General features: G+C 41.7%; 2 protein-coding genes across 6 annotated transcripts in view; both read left to right on the top strand.

Moving 5' to 3' along the window:
* Positions 1-274: 274 nt before the first annotated feature.
* Positions 275-10,743, top strand: cacul1 (CDK2 associated cullin domain 1). Its single transcript, XM_014154283.2, has 9 exons — positions 275-1,101; positions 7,174-7,300; positions 7,450-7,552; positions 7,720-7,815; positions 7,978-8,080; positions 8,213-8,302; positions 8,475-8,613; positions 8,833-8,876; positions 9,008-10,743. The coding sequence occupies exons 1-8, from the start codon at positions 789-791 to the stop codon at positions 8,873-8,875; spliced, it is 1,014 nt and encodes a 337-aa protein (XP_014009758.1). The 5' UTR covers positions 275-788; the 3' UTR covers position 8,876; positions 9,008-10,743.
* A 1,237-nt stretch (positions 10,744-11,980) lies between these two features.
* Positions 11,981-20,496, top strand: part of mypn (myopalladin) — a 53,718-nt gene continuing 45,202 nt past the window's right edge. For 4 of the 5 annotated variants that reach the window (XM_014154272.2, XM_014154276.2, XM_014154275.2 and 1 more), the window contains exons 1-2: positions 12,744-12,871; positions 13,592-14,773. In XM_014154272.2, coding sequence (XP_014009747.2) covers positions 12,816-12,871; positions 13,592-14,773 — 1,238 coding nt within the window. In that variant the 5' untranslated portion in view covers positions 12,744-12,815. Of the gene's footprint in view, positions 12,231-12,743; positions 12,872-13,591; positions 14,774-20,496 lie in introns of those variants that run through there. The other variant, XM_014154274.2, reaches the window with a different exon arrangement.

Here is a 20,496-nt window from a genome sequence, read left to right on the forward strand (position 1 = left end):
TTGTGGAACGTTCAATTGAACGGAACGGTGCTGTACTGAACGACCAGTTGAATAACGGGAAGGGTTTGGGGAACGCTGTCAGCACGACCACTGTTCTTTAAATACGTCAGTCGGTGGGTCAAGCCACACCAGAGATACTTTTGAGCGCGGCACTTGAGAAGAGATTGTGTGATGATTTGTAACCGCCTGACGCACCATGACAACGTGAACGCAATTGGTCGACAGGGAAGGAAGGAGGGATTTTTTAAAACAAAAATACCAAAAGAATTGTGTGTGTATGAGAGTGTGTGAAGCACTCCTTAGCACCCCCACCCCTCTCTCCCCGCACAGTTGTGACCTATAATTTTAATGAATGTTTTTTTTATGAGTTTCACAACAAACTCATGTCGGGAAAAGAAAAATGTGAAACTAATCTACGCCTGTTCTGATAAAAACCTTAGGGCATTTAGCCTCGGGGATGCCTTGCTTGACCACACCCTCCTTCCTTGCTCCTGGCCTGCCTCTTCCACCAATTTATTTGTTTTTTTTTATGGACAGAAAAGAGCAGAAGCTCTGAGCTGTCCGATCAGGTCCATTATCTATTGATCATTGCATGATTTTAACTACATTGCCCTTCTGCCCCAGTTCAGGCTCTGCCTAAAAGAAAATGCCGCAAAGTGTCGTAAAACAGTTCTCCATGCAGCAGCTAGCGTACACGGTGCAAAGGGATGGTGCTCTAAAAACACTCATTTTCAAATCGAACTTCAAATGAATGAAGATTTTCCTCAAACAACTTGCAAGGCTAAAGCATGGAGGACATGGAAGACGAATGTTTTGTTCTAAATGACGACTACAACCATAACTACTGTGCCAATGGACAAGTCCTCTATCTCAGGAACGAACTGTCAGATGTACCCCAGCCCCTATCTATCTCGCCGGGTCTAGCCACGCGAGATGTAGCTGCGCAGGAGAACCACTCAAAGGTTTGTTCCAGTTCCAGCAGCGGTTTAAAGTTCATGGATTCAGACTCGAGCAGCGTGAGTAGTGACACCAGCGAGACTGACAGCCCATCGTCGGCTTCCATCGCAGGGAAACTGACCCTGAACTCAGCCTCAAAGTTTCGTAAGTTGAAAGCATCAGCATTAAAAGCACTAATTATGACAGCCTAATGTTTATGTTTAGCATGTTTTGGACTGGCATGGGATGGGGATGTAGCTTGCCATACAATTAAGTTATTGCCATTGCATTGCCTTTGGCCTACACGTCAGTGGAGTAGTTTGGCTACTGTCAGGGCCTGATATTCACTTTTTTAGCCACTTGTCCTGATTTTTATAGTTGTCCAAAGCTCAAGTCACTTGTACCCCACCAAAAAAAGGTCTGTAACACCATGGTCCAAAAAGGTGACAAATTGTGTTGTATGAGTTCTCCTTGACTGTCCAGGAGGAGGGTTCGCCACCCTGCAAGCATTACAATTACAACCAAATACTTGTCTTTAATCAAATAACTCATTCAATGAACCAGAGATAAAATGGCTAAGGTGGGTGAAGTAGCTAACTAAGATGTTTATCTAATTGTAAGGTTAAAATATTCAGTGTTCAGGGGAGATCTTGACAACATAGGAGCAGTGGCGATTTTAGCATGTAAATCTTGGTGGTACATTTAATTGGACAACAACGGTGACAAACGGTGCCCACAAACTGTTAGGGCCTACATAAAGCTGTCCCAACAGCAGCCCAAAGACCTTAGCACTGTTACACCTGGCTATCAGCGGAGCCTTGTCTGGCAGCAAAACAGTTCATTCAGCCTCATTTAGTGCCTTTAAAAAAAACATGGCTGACTTGCTTAAACAAATGTGGTTTCTACTGACAATTGAGATGTACAAACTATGGCATAAGGGGACTACGAGCAGATAAGAGGCAATCCGTAATTTCGATTAAGACATGATTGATGGAGCAAGGACGGACGTAGTCAATTTAACTATTTGTTCAGTACTTTTGAAAAGTACAGCGAAAGAATTCAGAACATGGGCCATTCTTATGGTATTCTCCCTGTACGCCAAGTCAGAACCGTAGAATAAATAAAGTGGGCATCTAAGCAGACAATGAAAGCTCTTACAATATTCAATGATGACATTTCTCTAAAACAGGCTATAAGCTACATGTGCACTACCAAGTCAAAACAATAGGCTAAATTATGAAGGGAAAAGGAACCAAATTATTAGGGTGAGGCACATGGGCTACTAACAGCTTACTACACAACATACACTTATGTATACTGTAGCTAAGAAAGTTATACTATCTCCCTGGCATATTACATCATTTATACAGCAGAATACAATACATTTTTGGACTCACCTTGTTGTACTGTGCTCACTTGAACAGGAAGCTGGTGCGGCAGTCCTTCATGGTCAAATTGTGTCATCAGACTTTGTCATCAAAGTCTGGCATTCTCTGGATTTATGGTGCTTTCAAGACAACTGGGAACTCTGAAAAAACAAAGTCCAATCATGACGTTAGTGATCTTCAGGTCAGAGTTCTAGAAAGAGGCCAGAGTTCCCGACTTGGAATTCCAAGTTGGATGACCGTTCAAAACGTATTTACCCAGTCGGAGCTAATTTTTTTTACCAGTTCCCAGTTGTCTTGAAGTCACTGAAGTCTGATATTTCCAAGTTTCCAGTTGTTTTGAAAGCGGCAGAAGTCATGCTGGATTGGCAGCATGGCCAATGTTGAATGTTTATCCTTTTAAGCTTGGAAAAGCGACCCTTTAACCCAGACTTGGCTCACACATCCACTCCACTAAAAAGCAAGCTAGTGATTGCGTTTCAAAGCTTGCAGTAAGCCACTGATTCCTTCCAAACCACTCATTGTTGAATTTGTGATTTCCAACTTGTTGTGTAATGTTTATGTCCAATGCCCAAATATGTTATATCTATAATTTCTCTTCATATGACAAGGATTGAAAAGGATTTGCTAGTGGATTGTCGTCTTGAATCATGATGATGACTGCTAGCTAAGATTTTGAAAGTATTATGTTGACTTGATCAGTCCAATCAAAGCTACTGTAGTAGATATAACGTGATTTGACGTCATTTTATCTGTGGCCACACGTAGTGTCCCCATGAGTGACAGAACACTGAGCCAATCACGGTGCAACTAGAGAACGTTGCCAACCCTTAAGCTCCGTATTTTCCGCTGGCTGCCCCACCACAACAGAAAGCACTGAGCTAGGCTGAAACGACTTAATTTTGGAGCTGCCTTACTCAAGAAATCAAAAAAGAGACCATGTTTGTATGCGGCTTTATTAACTCAATGATTATAATTTGTTTTACACTCTTTGCAAACTGATATGTGACATGTATTAATGCCAAAATAACATGCAAAACAGGCAACCCCTTCCCCCCCAAAAAATAGCCCCCTCCCCCCAAAAATGTTTTGCCCAACAGGATGCTCTCAAATGTGCATATGTAAAATTTAGAAAAAAACGGGAGCCATGGAGCAGTCAACTTGCGCGATACAGCTATAGTCTGCTTGTCCAACAATAATTTTTACTTGCCCCGGGAAGCAGACAAGTGTTAATGACTGTTATGACCTTTTTCACCCTATGGTTGGAAGGTCCTTGTTTGGAATCAGTGGTGTAGTGGTGCCTGGAGAAGTGAGTATACAACATTTCACTAACGGCTCACTCGGCGAAGGAAAAGCTCCCTGTGTGAAAAATTCTATGAGCAAAGGTGGAATGTACTCTGAATCACATTTTGGTCTTTCAGTCAGGCCAACCCTAGCCCTCGATCATGACTCTCAGTTCTATTACATTACACATAAGTCATTGGATGAAGACGTCTTCTGTAGTGGAAGTTTTGTTAAGAGCGCAAAGTTCTGTCTGAACATTAACATGCAACGCTTTCGGTTTGGTTTTGGAAGCATAAGGACCTTATCTTTAATATCTCCAATAAATGATTTTCTAAAAACAAAAGGTTAAATTAGTACACACCTTTTTATAGGGTTATGGTTTCCACATGGTCATATTTCCATGTTACAGCACTTGCTAATTAGCTATCTGCCTCTCTGAACACGTATGTAAACGGAAGACAGACGCTACAAAGGGGTTGTCACTGAAAAATACTGTCAGCTGCAACTGTGTTAAAACAGTGTACAGTAAGTGTGCATTTGGCTTTTGTGAAATTCTTTTGATGTGATATGAAAGTAGAGGGATTTATGTTTTAGAACTGTACAGCAATTGAGAATCGATTCAAGTTTAGATGGTTTCCATAGGCAATTTGCCCTCTAAAGAGATCATTTAAGGTCATTGGACATTCAGACCCCTTGACTTTTTCCACATTTTGTTAAAATGGATAAAATAAAAATCCACAACAATACCCCATAATGACAAAGCGAAAATAGCTTTTTGGGAAATTTTGCAAATGTATTAAAAATGAAAAAACGGAAATATCAGATTTACATAAGTATTCAGACCCTTTGCTATGAGACTCAAAATTGAACTCGGGTGCATCCTGTTTCCATTGATCATCCTTGAGATGTTTTTACAACTTTATTAGAGTCCACCTGTGGTAAATTCAATTGATTGGACATAATTTGAAAGGCACACACCTGTCTATATAAGGTCCCACAGTTGACAGTGCATGTCAGAGCAAAAACCAAGCCATGAGGTTGAAGGAATTGTCCGTAGAGACAGGATTGTGTCCGAGGCACAGATCTGGGGAAGGTTACCAAAAAATATCTACAGCATTGAATGTCCCCAAGAGCACAGTGGTCTCCATCATTCATAAATGGAAGAAGACTAGGAAGAAGAATCTTCCTAGAGCTGGCCGCCCTGCAAAACTGAGCAATCGGGGGAGAAGGGCCTTGGTCAGGGAGGTGATCAAGAGCCTGATGGTCACTCTGCTAGAGCTCCAGAGTTCCTCTGTGGAGATGGTTGTCCTTCTGGAAGGTTCTCCCATCTCTGCAGCACTCCACCAATCAGGCCTTTATGGTAGAGTGGCCAGACAGAAGCCACTCCTCAGGAAAAGGCACGTCACAGCCTATTGGAGTTTGCCAAAAGCCACCTAAAGGACTCTGACCATGACAAACAAGATTCTCTGGTCTGTTGAAACTAAGATTGAACTCTGTCGCCTGAATGCCAAGCTTCATGTCTGTAGTAACCAAAGTGTTAAACAAATCAAAATATAGTTGATTCAAAGTAGCCACCCTTTCCCTTGATGACAGCTTTGCACACTCTTGGCATTCTCTCAACCAGCTTCATGAGGTGGTAGTCACCTGGAATGCATTTCAATTAACAGGTGATCCTTGTTAAAAGTTAATTTGTGGAATTTCTTTCCTTCTTAATGCGTTTGAGCCAATCAGTTGTGTTGTGACAAGGTAGACGTGGTTTACAGAAGATAGCCCTATTTGGTAAAAGACCAAGTCCATATTATGGCAAGAACAGCTCAAACACATCTCAACATCAACTGTTCAGAGGCGACTGTGTGAATCAGGCTTTCATGGTCAAATTACCGTTAAGAAACCACTACTGAAGGACACCAATAAGAAGAAGAGACTTGCTTGGGCCAAGAAACACAAGCAATGGACCTTAGACCGGTGGAAATCTGTCTGAGTCCAAATTTGAGATTTTTGGTTCTAACCGCCGTGTCTTTGTTAGACGCAGAGTACAGTAGGTGAACAGATGATCTCTGCATGTGTGGTTCCCACCGTGAAGCGAGGAGGAGGTGTGATTCTGTCGGGGTGCTTTGCTGGTGACACTGTCGGTGATTTATTTAGAATTCAAGGCACACTTAACCAGCATGACTATTACAGCATTCTGCAGCGATAAGCCATCCCATCTGGGTTCTGCTTAGTGGGACTGTCATTTGATTTTTCAACAAGACAATGACCCAAAACACACCGCCAGGCTGTGTAAGGGCTATTTGACCAAGGAGAGTGATGGAGTGCTGCATCAAATGACCTGGTCTCCACAATCACCCGACCTCAACCCAATTGAGATGGTTTGGGATGAGTTGGACCGCGGAGTGAAGGAAAAGCAACCAGCAAGTGCTCAGCATATATGGGAACTCCTTCAAGACGGTTGGAAAAGCATTCCAGGTGAAGCTGGTTGAGAGAATGCCAAGAGTGTGCGAAGCTGACATCAAGGCAAAGGGTGGCTACTTTGAAGAATCTCAAATATAAAATATATTTAGATTTGTTAAACACTTTTTTTGGTTACTATGTGATTCCATATGTGTTATTTCATAGTTGTGATGTCTTCACTATTATTCTACAATGTAGAAAATAGTAAATATAAAGAAAAAGCCTTTAACGAGTAGGTGTGTCCAAACTTTTGACTAATACTGTATGTAATTGTGATATTGTCTTTTTTTTTTTTTTTTTTTACATTAGCAAACATTTCTAACAGCCTGTTTTTGCTTTGTCATTGTGAGGTATTGGGTATGATTGAATTGTTATATTTTTTTTATTCTCTCATCAATCAGTTTTAGAATAGGGCTGTAACGTAACAAATTGTGGAAAAAGTCAAGGGGTCTGAATACTTTCCGAATGCACTGTATGTCCTCCACCATTAGCAACTGTAATTACATTTCTAGGGTAAAGGAGTTGAAATTAAATAGACTGAGAACAGAACTACTGCAATGTTACTCTTGTACTTGCCTGCTCGGTGGGAGTAACACAGCCTTGGGACGGAAGTAACAGTAACAGTCTTATCTCCATGTTTCTAGTTTGTAATGCTTGTTACTTTCAACAAATGTACTATCAGCCATAATTCCATGTTCGTGTTGATTTGAATAATCAATGCTATAGATTCAAAATATATGAAAATGAACCAATGCTTCAACATCGCAATGTTGCACAACTACAATATTTTGCCTTACAATATTAATCAGACTAAAATGGATCACATTATAGTATTACAGCTATATTAACAATTTATGGGAATGTGGTGTTTTTCCCCATTTTCAATTACTATTAATGCTTAGCCCTACCAATCATGTGCGCTCTAGCTGTCCTTGTCATGCGCGCTCCTCGTGTCTTGATAGAATAAACATATTTATTCTCTTCGCGTACGGCAAACTCATGCGTATAACATTTCCATGGCTTGACATAAAGTAATTGACCCCATAATAATGAAGATATGTATTTTTAACGGCTTAAGTTGTGAAAATAACCTTATCTTTATCATTGTGTGGTTCAGTAATGAATGCAATGACCGAAGAGGACTATAGAACAACATACTGGCCGAACCTGGAGAAAGCCATTGACCACCTGCTGATCCAAAACCCCATGGACCACATCTCCATTTCATATGAGCAGATATACAGGTGAGACTCAAACACTGTGACTGTGTTGTTTTCTTATGTAGCTTTGAACGAAATTAACACATGGAAATGCCGTACTCATGTTTGAGACCTTAGAGGGGAGATATTGCAATTGGTCTGTTTTAATCGTTATTTTCCTTTCCCTATTTCAGTTGTGTGTACAAGTGTGTTTGTCAACAGCACTCTGAGCTACTGTACAAAGACTTAATGCTGAAGATTACTACCCATCTTCAACAAGTCTCTTCTGATCTTCAAGTAAGTGAAAACATATAACCCAGGTTCTATGTACCATACTGTACCAAAAAGGTTTGCAATTTTTTTTTATTGGACAAGTACAGATGGTATCTCCTGTTTCACCCCCAAAAAGTGCGTAATAACCTGATAAGTAAATTAACACTGATATTTTTTTCTCTCTTTATCAGATTAGTCCACCAGGGAATTTCATTGAGAATTTCAACGTTGCTCTGAGTCGGTACACAGATGCTCTTCAATGCATAGTTCCCGTATTCATCTACATGGTATGTATCCATATAAGCTGCTCGTCTTTGGAATATGTCTTACATTAGATCACTTTGGGCCAGTTTCCCAGATACAAATTAAGCCTACTCTGTCAATGGTCAGAGCAGACCTTAATCATATACTCCTTTCATACAAGCATGTTTTTCTTCTTAATTTCTAAGAATAAGTTCTACATTGAAACGAAGCTAAACCGAGACCTGCGAGAAGATCTCATGAAGCTTTTTACTGATCATGTTGCAGAAAAACATGTGAACAGGTTAATACGTGAGTACAGTGGACTGGTGAACTGACACCACGCCTTGCAATCCAAACCCAAAGCTATTTAGCTTATGACTCATCTTTTAAAATTGCTTTGTTGTTAATGATCTTTTCTTTCTTTCTCTGTTTTTCCTTTAGCTCTTCTCCTTGAAGCCCATTCCATGCCTTTTCAAGTCAGACCTTCAACAATGGCCAGTGTGGTCAAAGGCCTGTATACTCTTTGGCCTGGTGAGCGCTTTCTGTCTTTTTACAAATGCTACAACACATGCTGCTAACTAAATAGTTACATCCACTTGTAAAATGATGTTTAACTACTGTAACTGTCAAGCACGATTGTAGAAATATGCATTTGAGCACTATTTGTGGGTCTCCCACAATGACTATTGGCTACCTGTTTCAGATTGGGCACATTTAGCCCCAGCTGTCTTCTCTGGATTCATTCCTCAAATCAACCCCCCAACAGTGGAATCCCAGCTCTCTGACTATGCTGCTCGTGACCAGAAACTACAAATGGATCTATCTCTGAATGGTTTTCCCAGGTGAGTGTTATAAGTCACGAGTTTAGCAAAAAACTTTTTTTTTTTTACCTCCCACCAGGGTTGTGTTCATTAGGAAAACGTTTTGCAACAGAAAACAAAAATGAGCGTTTCTTATTAGACAAGTTCAGATGGTACATCCTCATTTCGGACCATTTTCTTCCATTGTGCTCCAAATGAACACAGCCCTGGTTTTTGATTAAGCTTTCTTTTGTTTTGCAGAGGTGACCAGTCTCGCAAGAGAGCCAGCGAGGAGTCTGCATAGAGTAAGGATGATGCATACATTGCTTGCTATTGACTTTAAAAATGTAACTTTATTTGCATCATGATTCATAATCGGGCGTATTGAAAAAATATGTACACAAATATGAATAACTGGTTGTTGTTTTTATTGCAGATGCTCTGACCGTCAGCGACCTGGCTCAACCCAAATTGACAAAACACTGTGAATGACGAAGATTTTTTGATGCTGAGTGAAGTGGGGTGAGCGTAAGCATGGGCTCATTTTTGACCCACGAGAGTTGTAGTGGACACTGTTTCTTTGCCTCTTCTGAAAAGCACAGTGAATTCATGATGGTGCATCGTTGTTCTTTCAGTTTCTGAGGATAAATTCATCTTCATTATTGTTGAGATACTACGAGGTTTAATGGGTTTGTTCTTATTTTTCCATTAAAGTGTGCCTTCTGCTCTGCTTTGTTGGGATATTCAAGTTGCCTAACAGGTGCCATTTTAGGCTCCCGAGTGGCGCAGCGGTCTAAGGCACTGCATGTCAGTGCTAGAGGCGTCACTACAGACCTGGTTTTATTCCAGGCTGTGTCACAACCGGCCGCGATTGGGAGTCCCATAGGGCGGCGCACAATTGGCCCAGCGTCGTCATTGTAAATAAGAATATGTTCTTAACTGACTTGCCTAGTTAAATAAAAAAATAAATACAGTAACAATTTTAAAAAACAGGTGGATGGGCATGAATCCCAGTTTGACCACATATTGTATACTGTGTCAATCATGGGTCGTGTTCATTAGGGCATGCAGCAAAAAAAAATAAAAGACAAATATATTTTACAATGGAAAACTAAAAGGATTGTTTCTGATTGGACAAATCTAGGTAGTCCCTCCCGTTTCCATTTTTTGTTTTGTTCTTCCTTTTTGTTCCTAATGAACATGGCCCTGATCTCTAACCAGGACCACCCGGATCTCTTATTGATCTGATTGAGTAACTGACAGTCTGCTGCTGCTGCTATTCCTCATTTGTTGTTGTGTAGAACACTTGATTTATGTCTCTTGTTTAACTAATATTGTGTCCCTTTTGTATCAGTCAGGTCTGTCTTGATTCTCCCCAGTGATTTTTAAGCTAAAGGGGCTTGTCTTGGTAATCTCGGCACACAACTAAATGTCCCACTAGTCGACTTAACATTTTAAATGTCTATCATGGCAACTTTAAACCAATCCACCTCCAAGTCTTGTTTATCTGGAACTTACAGAATAAAATATGGCCGGCATAACATAGGATTTCTTTCTCAATGGGTACAAACAGCAACAATGCATGTTCCGTTACATTTTGAGTAAAATGTAGGTTATAACTGTGAAAAGGTTGTGTAGGTAATTTTTTTAAAGGATTACATTTCGCTTTTATTGAGTTGTTGTCTAACCAAATCCTATTTGCCAAGCATGCTAAAGATGATTCACAATGTTTTTATTCCCTGTTATTAAAAGTTGCATTGTGACTCCAGAAATGACGGCGTCAGTCTCCCCATGTTGCTGCTGTATCTGCATTAGCCTGTGCATTATACCAAGTCACTGAGCCAATTGATTACAATCACATTTTGAAAATGTTGTGAATTTGGTTCAGTGATAATGTCAAATGATGTACAGTAGGTGGATGTCGAATGATCCCTCTGTTCTCTCAAGTTGCCCAGATGATGTAAACGGATCCAGTCACGGTGTGATGATCAATTTGACCTTTGTTACATGTTTATGTTGAATGAAAGTATTTGATACAGCTCTTTGCACTGTTTTAAGTGTAATGTGACGCTCGAGCTTGGTTGTGGTTTGTTTTCCTGTGAGGATGTTGGAGATGACTCACTTATTGTCTTATGTACAGTTTTACTTTCAATAAACAAATCTTGAAAATGATGTATGTTATCACCTGTGGAATAACTGGGGTTTGGCGGGATCTTGTGGGCGGAGTAATGATGCACTAAGGACACCAGGCAGAGGCAGAGCTTCTCTTAAGTTAATTAGTACTGTGAATAAAGGCTTTTCGCTGACAGGCTTAAACAATGCAGGAGAAAGGAGGAAATCAACACAGAACACTCGGACGTGTGAAGTTATTGCATTCATTAAGTTGTAATTACTGTCTTTAAGCATTGTTTAAGAGCGAGCACTGAAATAAAGGCATATTGCTGGACCTCTTTTCTGATACTTTATCTTTGTAGCAAGCCCAATTATTCATTTTTTTCTCGTTCTGTTCATTTAATGCTGAAAAATGCATGTCTGAGTTGAATGATGCAGTATAAATACACTGAGTATACAAAACATTAGGAACACCTGCTCTTTCCATGATATGCACTGACCAGGTGAATGCTATGATCCCTTATTGATCCCTTATTAAATCCACTTCAATCAGTGTAGATGAAGGGGAGTAGACAGGTTAAAGAAGGATTTTTAAGCCTTGAGACAATTGAGACATGGATTGTATATGTGTGCCACTGAGGGTGAATGGGCAAGACAAAATATTTAAGTGCCTTTGGTAGTTGGTGCCAGGTGCACCAGTTTGAGCGTGTCAAGAACTGCTACGCTGCTGGGTTTTTCACAACAGTTTCCCATGTGTATCAAGAATGGTCCACCACCCAAAGGACATCCAGCCAACTTGACACAACTGTGGGAAGCATTTGAGTCGATATGGGCCAGCATCTCTGTGGAATGCTTTCGACACCTTGTAAAGTCCTTTCCCCGACAAATTGATGCTGTTCTGAGGGCAAAAGGGGGTGCAACTCAATATTAGGAAGGGGTTTCGAATGTTTTGTAAGCTCAGTGTATATAATCATTAGGTCAAGAAGTCATAGTCAAGATATCAATGTTCATGAGATCAAATATAGAGTGGTGGGGATCTATGATAATGCCCGTTCAACTAGTTCACCAAGAGCACTTACTTTGTTAATAAACACCAGTAATCTGCTGGTTAACATTAGTGTGTCGGAGGCTCAACAAGGAGCTTCTAATTCGGTAGAGTGGCTGTGCTTTGACAGACTACTGTATGTGCTGCTGGAGGAGGGATCCCTTTCCAGAACGCCTCCACTGGCCAATGAGCTTAGACGCCACCCAGACACATGGTCCGGGTCACCCCAAAATAACCTGCGACTAGTGCACTCACAAATGTTATTACTTTTGACAGGTTACTGGTGACAGGTTGCCCAAGCTACTCGCCTCCATATTTCCCAGTAAACTCCAAGGTTAACTCTGTCAAGTAATTGGGAAGCCAGCCGGGGCAGCTGCCTCTTGTGTTCACATTTCCCCAGGTGGCCACCACCGGAAGACCAGAATCCCCTCTCTTTGAGCAAAGGTGCGCTCCGAGGATTACCACAAGCTCCAGCCGGGGCCCGCTGGGGGTTTATTTGAAGGTAAAACACCCAACCCCTGTTACCTGTCGTTCATAGCGTCCTATTGACTGTCGTTTGGGTTCATACATCATCCACCAATGAATTGGTGTACAGTAAACTCTCAGCAAGTTTCACATAGACCCACTTCATTGGGAAAGCATGGGCTTAAGGCTTATATTATTGATTTTGAAGGGACTTATGTTTGAATAATTCTACCATGAACCTGGGTGGGTGTTGTTGCTTTTTCTCAGTGTTCAGTGTTTCCCTCATAAACTCAAAACAAAATGATTTGGTTGTGTCATAGATTTTCGGTAAGTGATCAAATCCTTGTTGAGTGCACAGAACATGAGGATAACATTTTTTTTCTTGATTTTGTTCATGTAAACTGAGCCCTTACTATAATTAGATATGACTTGGGGGGGCTTGGAGGCTGTTTGCAAAGGATTAATGTACACAACAGCTGTGGCTGCAAGTCTGTTGGAAGGGGCATTGCTGCCTCTCTTAATTGCGCAGATTTGAGTGTCAGTAGCATCTGTGTACCCTATCCCGTTTCTGGATTCAATAACTACTTGGAGCTTGTGTCAAAAAGCTTTTTAAAGGCTGGGCATGAAGGAAAATGATGTCTTAAACGCACCGAAAGCAGCTATGCTTATCCAAGTTGGGTGAGATCCAATGTCCATGCATGAAACTAATCTCTGTCTGGGGCCACAAGAGGTTTAAGGTGTTTTGAAATGAAAATTGTATTTTAATAGGTATCAAATGCATTGTGGTTTAGCACTGGGTTGAAACACTTTGGCAGGCTTTTATTATTATTCAAATGGGTGTGATTACTGTAGACTAGAGTCTAGTGTTTGTTTTTCTTCTGGTAATGAATAATGAAACAAGATATTTTCTATGTTATTGAAACAACTAGTCATATTGACCAATTACACTCACTAGTCAGGTTTGTAGCTGTGCCCTAAATCCAAGCCATGTGGCTGCTTGCTGATTTTGTCAAAGAATTATGACCCCACGAATGTTAAGCCTAGCAAACCGATTCCAAAGAATGACACTGTATGTCAACAGTTTTTGTGGGGGTGGCATTTGTGCATGGGGTACTGTGAATTTCCATTGCAATTGAAAGAGAAAGGTAGTAATGCAGAAGCGCATCCTAAAATAGGAATGTTTTATGGCCAACAAGTGGGGAACACATTGTTATTCTTATTGAGATTACTTCCAAAGTATTCTGTGATCTCACCAACATTTCATTCTTTCTGTCAAATATTGGATTCATGGGAGAAGCATTGACTGAACTAATTTAAATTATACTGTTTCACAGGGGGAACACAAATATACACTGATACACTAAAATAAACAGTTTAAACCCTTTTATTTCCCCACAGCATGCAAGAGAACAACGTGGACCAGCCTACATCATTATCTCAGCTCTTGAGAGAGAACTACTTGGCCGAAGCACGAGCACACCAGAGACACAGCGAGATGAGTCGTTCCGACTCCTCCTCACGGCGCCTGGTCTACGGGCCCCTCAAAGGCAAGATGGCGGACTCTGCGGGGCTGGACGAGCCGCAACACCAGCTCCCAGACCTCTCAGCCTTCCTGAGTCAGGAAGAACTGGATAAGAGTGTTAACCTGGCCTGTCAGGCTATCGGACCCGAGGCCCGCGAAGAGAGGTCAGATGTCAATGCCTCCGTCGCCCTCTCTGCCACCTCCGCCGCATCCGACACTCCCGACACCCAGCCTGATCCGGAATTAAAAGAACCCCTACCAACACACCCGACATTTTTGCCAGAGAGACGGCCATACCCACCTCTGTCCCTCCAGGACAATGCTATAAGGACAGACGAACAGATATATCAGCTGTCCCAACCGTCCATCCAGGACAACTCGATGAGGACAGACAGACAGTCTTTCCCACCGTCCATCATCCAAGATATTGCGATGAAGAACAACCGGGAAGATATTAAGAGACTAGGGGCTGGGGGGAGGAACACCCCGGCATTCGGCCTGGAGAACCAGTCCAAGAAGGAGTTCCTCAACAAGGCAGCGGACTTCATCGAGGAGCTCTCCTCTCTGTTCAAGGCAAACAGCTCCAAAAGGATACGGCCCCGATCGTGCAAAGCCCATAGGAGCAGAGCCAACAAGGGCCAAGCCGATGGGAGCGTTTACTCCCTGAACGCAGACGACAGGGAACGGCCCATTCTTCTCCAAGACTTCGAAATGGAGATGGAGAGGCCTGCTAATCCCTTCTGCATTCAGCCGCCAGAGGTCCAAGGTTTGGACATGGACCCGGGGTATGGGCACGCTGACTTCCCCATGCAGGACTGCAGGACTACTGAGGAGCAGTATGATGACTCTGAGGTGCTGGAGGCGGATGAAGTGGATGAGGCTGAGAGCCCTGCCCTGGTGGAGCCTGCCCTGGTGGAGATCACCCCTGGAGTGTACACAGCCGACCCCATCTGTGAGCCCCCTCACTTCATCCAGAAACTAAAAAGCAGGGAGGTGGCGGAGGGCAGCAAGGTCCAGCTGGACTGCATTGTTCGAGGACTCCCCATGCCCGAAGTCCGGTAAGGCGAAACCAAACGTTCAAGCTCAACTACAATGTTAGTGTTTTTGTAGCCATAGATGCATATCTTCTTCATTTAAAGGAAATCGTCACATTTACATTTTTTTTTTTTTTACATTTATCTCTATTTTTCAACGTACTCTCAAAGTAGTCTATAGGGCCAGCAGAAACTGGCCTTGTTTGAAGTGTGTTCAAATTTGTTCAAATAGCCATTTCTAACTTCAGCTAACTTTAGCCAATTATATCTGGAGAACAATGTGTGTTACAGTGGCTAAAGTTAGCTTAAGTTAGCAGTGGCTTTTGTAACAAATCTGAACAGTTGATGAAACTTTATCCTAGCCCCATAGACTACTTTCAGGTTAAGTGGGAAAATATAGATTAGTAAAAATAAAAAAGTGAAAATGTACTGTAAACTCGGGTAGTATTTTGGTAGTAGTACACAAGGTTGTACACAAGGTGGTAGTACACACGTTTTATTGTGATTTACAAGCTAGCTGATTTGAATGCCCCATGCTTTCCCCGGGAGGTGGAACTGATCTTGCAGTCTCTCTGAAACGATTCTAAATTTGCCTCATTGAAATGTAATACCATGAGAAGGCAGCCGGTGAGTCAGTGTGGTCAGCAAGCACATATGAGCCTTAAAACAGGCGATTACTCACCACATAGCAGGATCTGAGTACAAATGGGTTATTTTACTGTTGAAGACATAATCTAAATGGACATATGAAAGAAGTACAGGAATCGAGGGTGAGTGAGCAATATGATGTAAAGTGGCCCAATTTTGATATTCAGAATTTTGTTGACATTGTCAGATAGGAACACTCCAGTATTTTTGCTGGAGTACTTATTCAACACATTTTGAAATGTATATATGTATTTTGTTCCAAAGAAAAGAAGGACAATAAGAAAAGCACTTCTTATAGGTATTTTGTCAATTGTAAACTGACAAGCAAACAGTCATATTTGCTTGTTTGGGCTTGAATTTGAATGCAAATATTCAAATATGCCTCCCCACTGGGCACACAACTGGTTGAATCACAATTTCAATGAAATGGTTGAATTTGACGACTGTGCCCAGTGGATCAGGTCATCCTTGATACTGAGCTAGTATTTACAGTATACACTCATTTAAAAATGCCAATTTCTCCAACTCCTCCGGACCCCCTGTTTATAGGTGCCCCTGTTTGTGTATTTTGTTTTATGTCTGGAACATTAGATCATAGCAGTGTTTGTGTGCCAGTATGTGTACGCTGCACTCTAAATGCCAATGGGTTTTATCAGCACATAACAATGTTCTTAAATATCTGAACACAGATTGTGGCCTATTTGCCAAGAAATAACAGAAGAGCGATTCCTGCATTATGGACATTACCTTTGCATGCAAAATCACAACTTTAATATCTCACAGAATGGACAAACAAAATATAAATGTGCGTGTCTATGGAATCCTTTGGTGGGAGTAAATTTCCCCAGAAAACAGACTTCTAAGTATTGGCATGTTGTAGAAATGAAGCAAATAAGAAGCATCATGGATGTTACATGAAATGGTCAAGCTTATTCGGGGAGACTGAGCGTATAAGCAAAAGTCTGAATTTGTAAGTCTTAGGTCAAACATGGATAGCCATGTCGAAGGAAAGGTTTGAATGAACACAAGAACAAAAATTTTGAAAATATTGTTATTTCTATTATTACGTTACAGAGGAAAAAACGACTGTTATGGATCATACACACTCCGTTATGGATGTTACAGAGTCTGAAATAGACATTCAAATCTTAAACATTTATTGATCAAAACCTATCGTTACACATTTGTTGTCATTTGGAATGTTCTTAAAAGGTCAGCCGAAGGTATAGTACCTTAGGATTACATAATTACAGGTAGCCTGACGGCAGGTAGCCGAGTGGTTAAGAACGTTGTGCCAGTAACCAAAATGTTGCTGGTTTGAATTCACGAGTCGACTAGGTGAAAAATCTGTCTGTGCCCTTGTGCAAGGCACTTAACCCTAGTGGGTCTGATAAGAGCATCTGCTGAATGACTAAAATGTAAAAATGTAGCCTGCATATTATACAAGGCCAGTCACCACACCCTGACTGGTAAAACATTTCCTATCTTTATATATACACTACAGTTCAAAAGTTTGGGGCCACTTAGAAATGTCCTTGTTTTTGAAAGAAAAGCACATCTTTTGTCCATTAAAATAACATCAAATTGATCAGAAATTCAGTGTAGACATTGTTAATGTTGTAAATGACTATTGTAGCTGGAAACGGCAGATTTTTTTATGGAATATCTGCATAGCCGTACAGAGGCCCATTATCAGCAATCGTCACTCTTGTGTTCCAATGGCACGTTGTGTTAGCTAATTCAAGTTTATAATTTCAAAAAGGCTGATTGATCATTAGAAAACCCTTTTGCAATTATGTTAGCACAGCTGAAAACTGTTGTTCTGATTAAAGAAGCAATAAAAATTGCCTTCTTTAGACTAGTTGAGTTTCTGGAGCATCAGTATTTGTGGGTTCGATTACAGGCTCAAAATGGTCCACCAAAGCGGAGACTAAGCTGCAGGACTGCTTTGCTAGTGCTGACTGGATTATGTTCCGGGACTCCGCCAATAGCATCAACGAGCTAACCATCCCCATCACTGGCTTCATCAAGAAATGCATCCCGATGCATCCCGATGACAACACTGAGCCGTGCATGAGGCCCCCTCCATGTCCCAGAGGACTGGGTGTTCTCGCTCGCCGACCTGAGTAAGGCTTTTAATCTGGTCAACACTCGCAAGGCCACAGTGCCGGACCGTATTCCAGGTCACGTTCTCAGAGCATGCGCAGACCCACTGACAGGCATCTTCACAGTAATTTTCAACCTCTCCTTGTCTTAGTCTGTAATCCCCACATCTCAAGCTGACCACCATCATTCCTGTTCAGAAGAATTCTAAGGCTATCTGCCACAATGACTACCGCCCTGTAGCACTCACATCTGTTATTATTCAAGGAGCGTGACACTAACCTGGATGCTTATAAGAAATTCAAGTACAAACTCAGCTGAGCCATCAAACAGGCAAAGCGTCAATACAGGACAAAGATTGAATCCTACTATGCCGGCTCTGATGCTCGACAGATGTGGCAGGGCTTGAAAACTAGCACGGATTACAAAGGGAAAAAAGACAAGATAAATGCCTTCAATGCTCATTTCGAGGCAAGCATCACTGAACCATGCATGAGAACACTAGCTGTTCCGGACAACTGAGTGATCTCGCTCAAGAACCCTGTGCCAACGTAACCTGCCTAAATTACTATTGCACCTTAACACTCACGTCTATAGCCATGAAATGCTTTGAAATGCTGGTCATGGCTCACATCAACACCATCTTCCCAGACACACTGGATCCACTCCAATTCGTCTACAACCCCAACAGATCCACAGATGAAGCAATCTCTATTGCACTCCACACTGCCCGCACCCACCTGGACAAAAGGAATACTTATGTAAGAATGCTGTTCATTGACTACAGGGCAGCATTAAACAAAATAGTCCCCTCCAGATCTTCACCAAGCTCAGGGCCCTGGGACTGAACACCTCCCTCTGCAACTGGATCCTGGACTTCCTGAAGGGCCGCCCCCAGGTAGTGAGGGTAGGCAACAACACATCGGCCATGCTGACCATCAACACCGGGGCCCCTCAAGGGCGTGTGCTTAGTCCCCTCCTGTACCCCTGTTCACCCACGACTGCGTGGCCACGCAGAATTCCGACACCATCATCAAGTTTGCTGACGACACGACAGTGGTGGGACTGATCACCGACGATGATGAGGCGTCGGTGATCAGTCCCACCACAGTCATGGAGGCCAGGTCATCTGATGCAGCACTTCATCACTCTCCTTCTTGGTCAAATATCCCTTATACAGCCTGAAGGTGTGTTGGGTCATTATCCTGTTGAAAAGCAAATGATAGTCCCACTAAGCGCAAACCAGGTGGGATGGCGTATCGCTGCTGAATGCTGTGGTAGCCATGCTGGTTAAGTGTGCCTTGAATTCTAAATAAATCACAGACAGTGTCACCAGCAAAGCACCCCCACACCATCACACCTCCTACTCCATGCTTCACAGTGGGAACCACACATGCAGAGATCATCCATTCACCTACTCTGCGTTTTACAAAGACATGACGGTTGGAACCCAAAAAATCCCATTTGGACTCATCAGACCAAAGGACAGATTTCCAACGGTCTAATGTCCATTGCTTGTGTTTCTTGGCCCAAGCATGTCTCTTCTTCTTATTGGTGTCCTTTAGTAGTGTTTTTTTTGCAGCGATTCAACCATGAAGGCCTAATTCACATAGTCTCCTCTGAAAATTTGATGTTGAGATGTATCTGTTACTTGAACTCTGTGAAGCATTTATTTGGGCTGCAATTTCTGAGGATGGTAACTGTAATGAACTTATTCTCTGCAGCAGAGGTAACTCTGGGTCTTCCTTTCCTGTGGCAGTCCTCATGGATAGCCTGTTACATCATAGCGCTTGATAGGTTTTGAGACTGCACTTGAAGAAACTTTCAAAGTTCTTGAAATGTTCTGTATTGATTGACCTTCATGTCTTAAAGTAAGGATGGACTGTCATTTCTCTTTGCTTATTTGAGCTATTCATGCCATAATATTGACTTGGTCTTTTACCAAATTTTACCAAATATCTTCTGTATACCAACAATACCTTGTCACAACAGAACTGATTGTCTCAAAGCATTAAGAAGGAAAGAAATTGCACATTTTAACTTTGAACAAGGCACACCTGTTAATTCAAATGGATTCCAGGTGACTACCTCATGAAGCTGGTTGAGAGAATGCCAAGAGTGTGCAAAGCTGTCATAAAGGCAAAGGGTGGCTACTTTGAAGAATCTCAAATTTAAAATATATTTTGATTTTAACACTTCTTTGGTTACTACATGATTCCATATGTGTTATTTCATAGTTTTGATGTCTTCAATATTATTCTACAATGTAGAAAATAGTAAAAATAAGGAAAAACCCTGAAATGAGTAGGTGTGTCCAAACTTTTGACTGGTACTGTATGTATTACCATTAGTATATTACCAAAAGTATTTATATATTCCTGCTACCTCTCATTTTTCAGCCCTGTTTATATGTATATTCTACTACCAGTCACTTTTTATGTATAAACCTTCTTCAACCACTCCAGTACCACTGCACATTGAATAGGGTACTGGCACTGACCTGAATATACTTGCATTCTCATGTTTCTTCAACTTATATAATGTGTTTTTTTTTAAATTCTATTTTGTATTTTATCTATATTAATATTATCACTGCATTGTTGGGAAAGAATTTCACCGTACTGTTTTACACCTGTTGTATCCTGTGCACGTGGCGAATAAACTTTGCTGTCTGTCAGTTGGTGTGTTAACTTGCGTTAGTTCTTGACGTGGTGTTTATGTTCTCTCAGTATTAAGCGTGCTCGGTATCACCTTCTATGGTTTTACTAGCTCTGGTGTGTCAGGGAATAGTATTGTGTCTATTCTCAGTCTATGTTTAGTATTGTGTGTATTCGATTGGGACACACAGTCATAGTACCCCTAACTTTGGGACTCGCTGTTGGGCGGGGGGGGGGGGGGGGGGGTCTTTCCTCTCTGGGCTAGGGTCTGGAGGGAAAATAGCCTTGACAGGTGCAGCAGCCAGGCAGTCTACGCAGGGACTAGCCTTCTCCTCTACT

The sequence above is a fragment of the Salmo salar genome, chromosome ssa18, assembly GCF_905237065.1.
Source record: "Salmo salar chromosome ssa18, Ssal_v3.1, whole genome shotgun sequence".
Taxonomy (NCBI): Eukaryota; Metazoa; Chordata; class Actinopteri; order Salmoniformes; family Salmonidae; genus Salmo; species Salmo salar.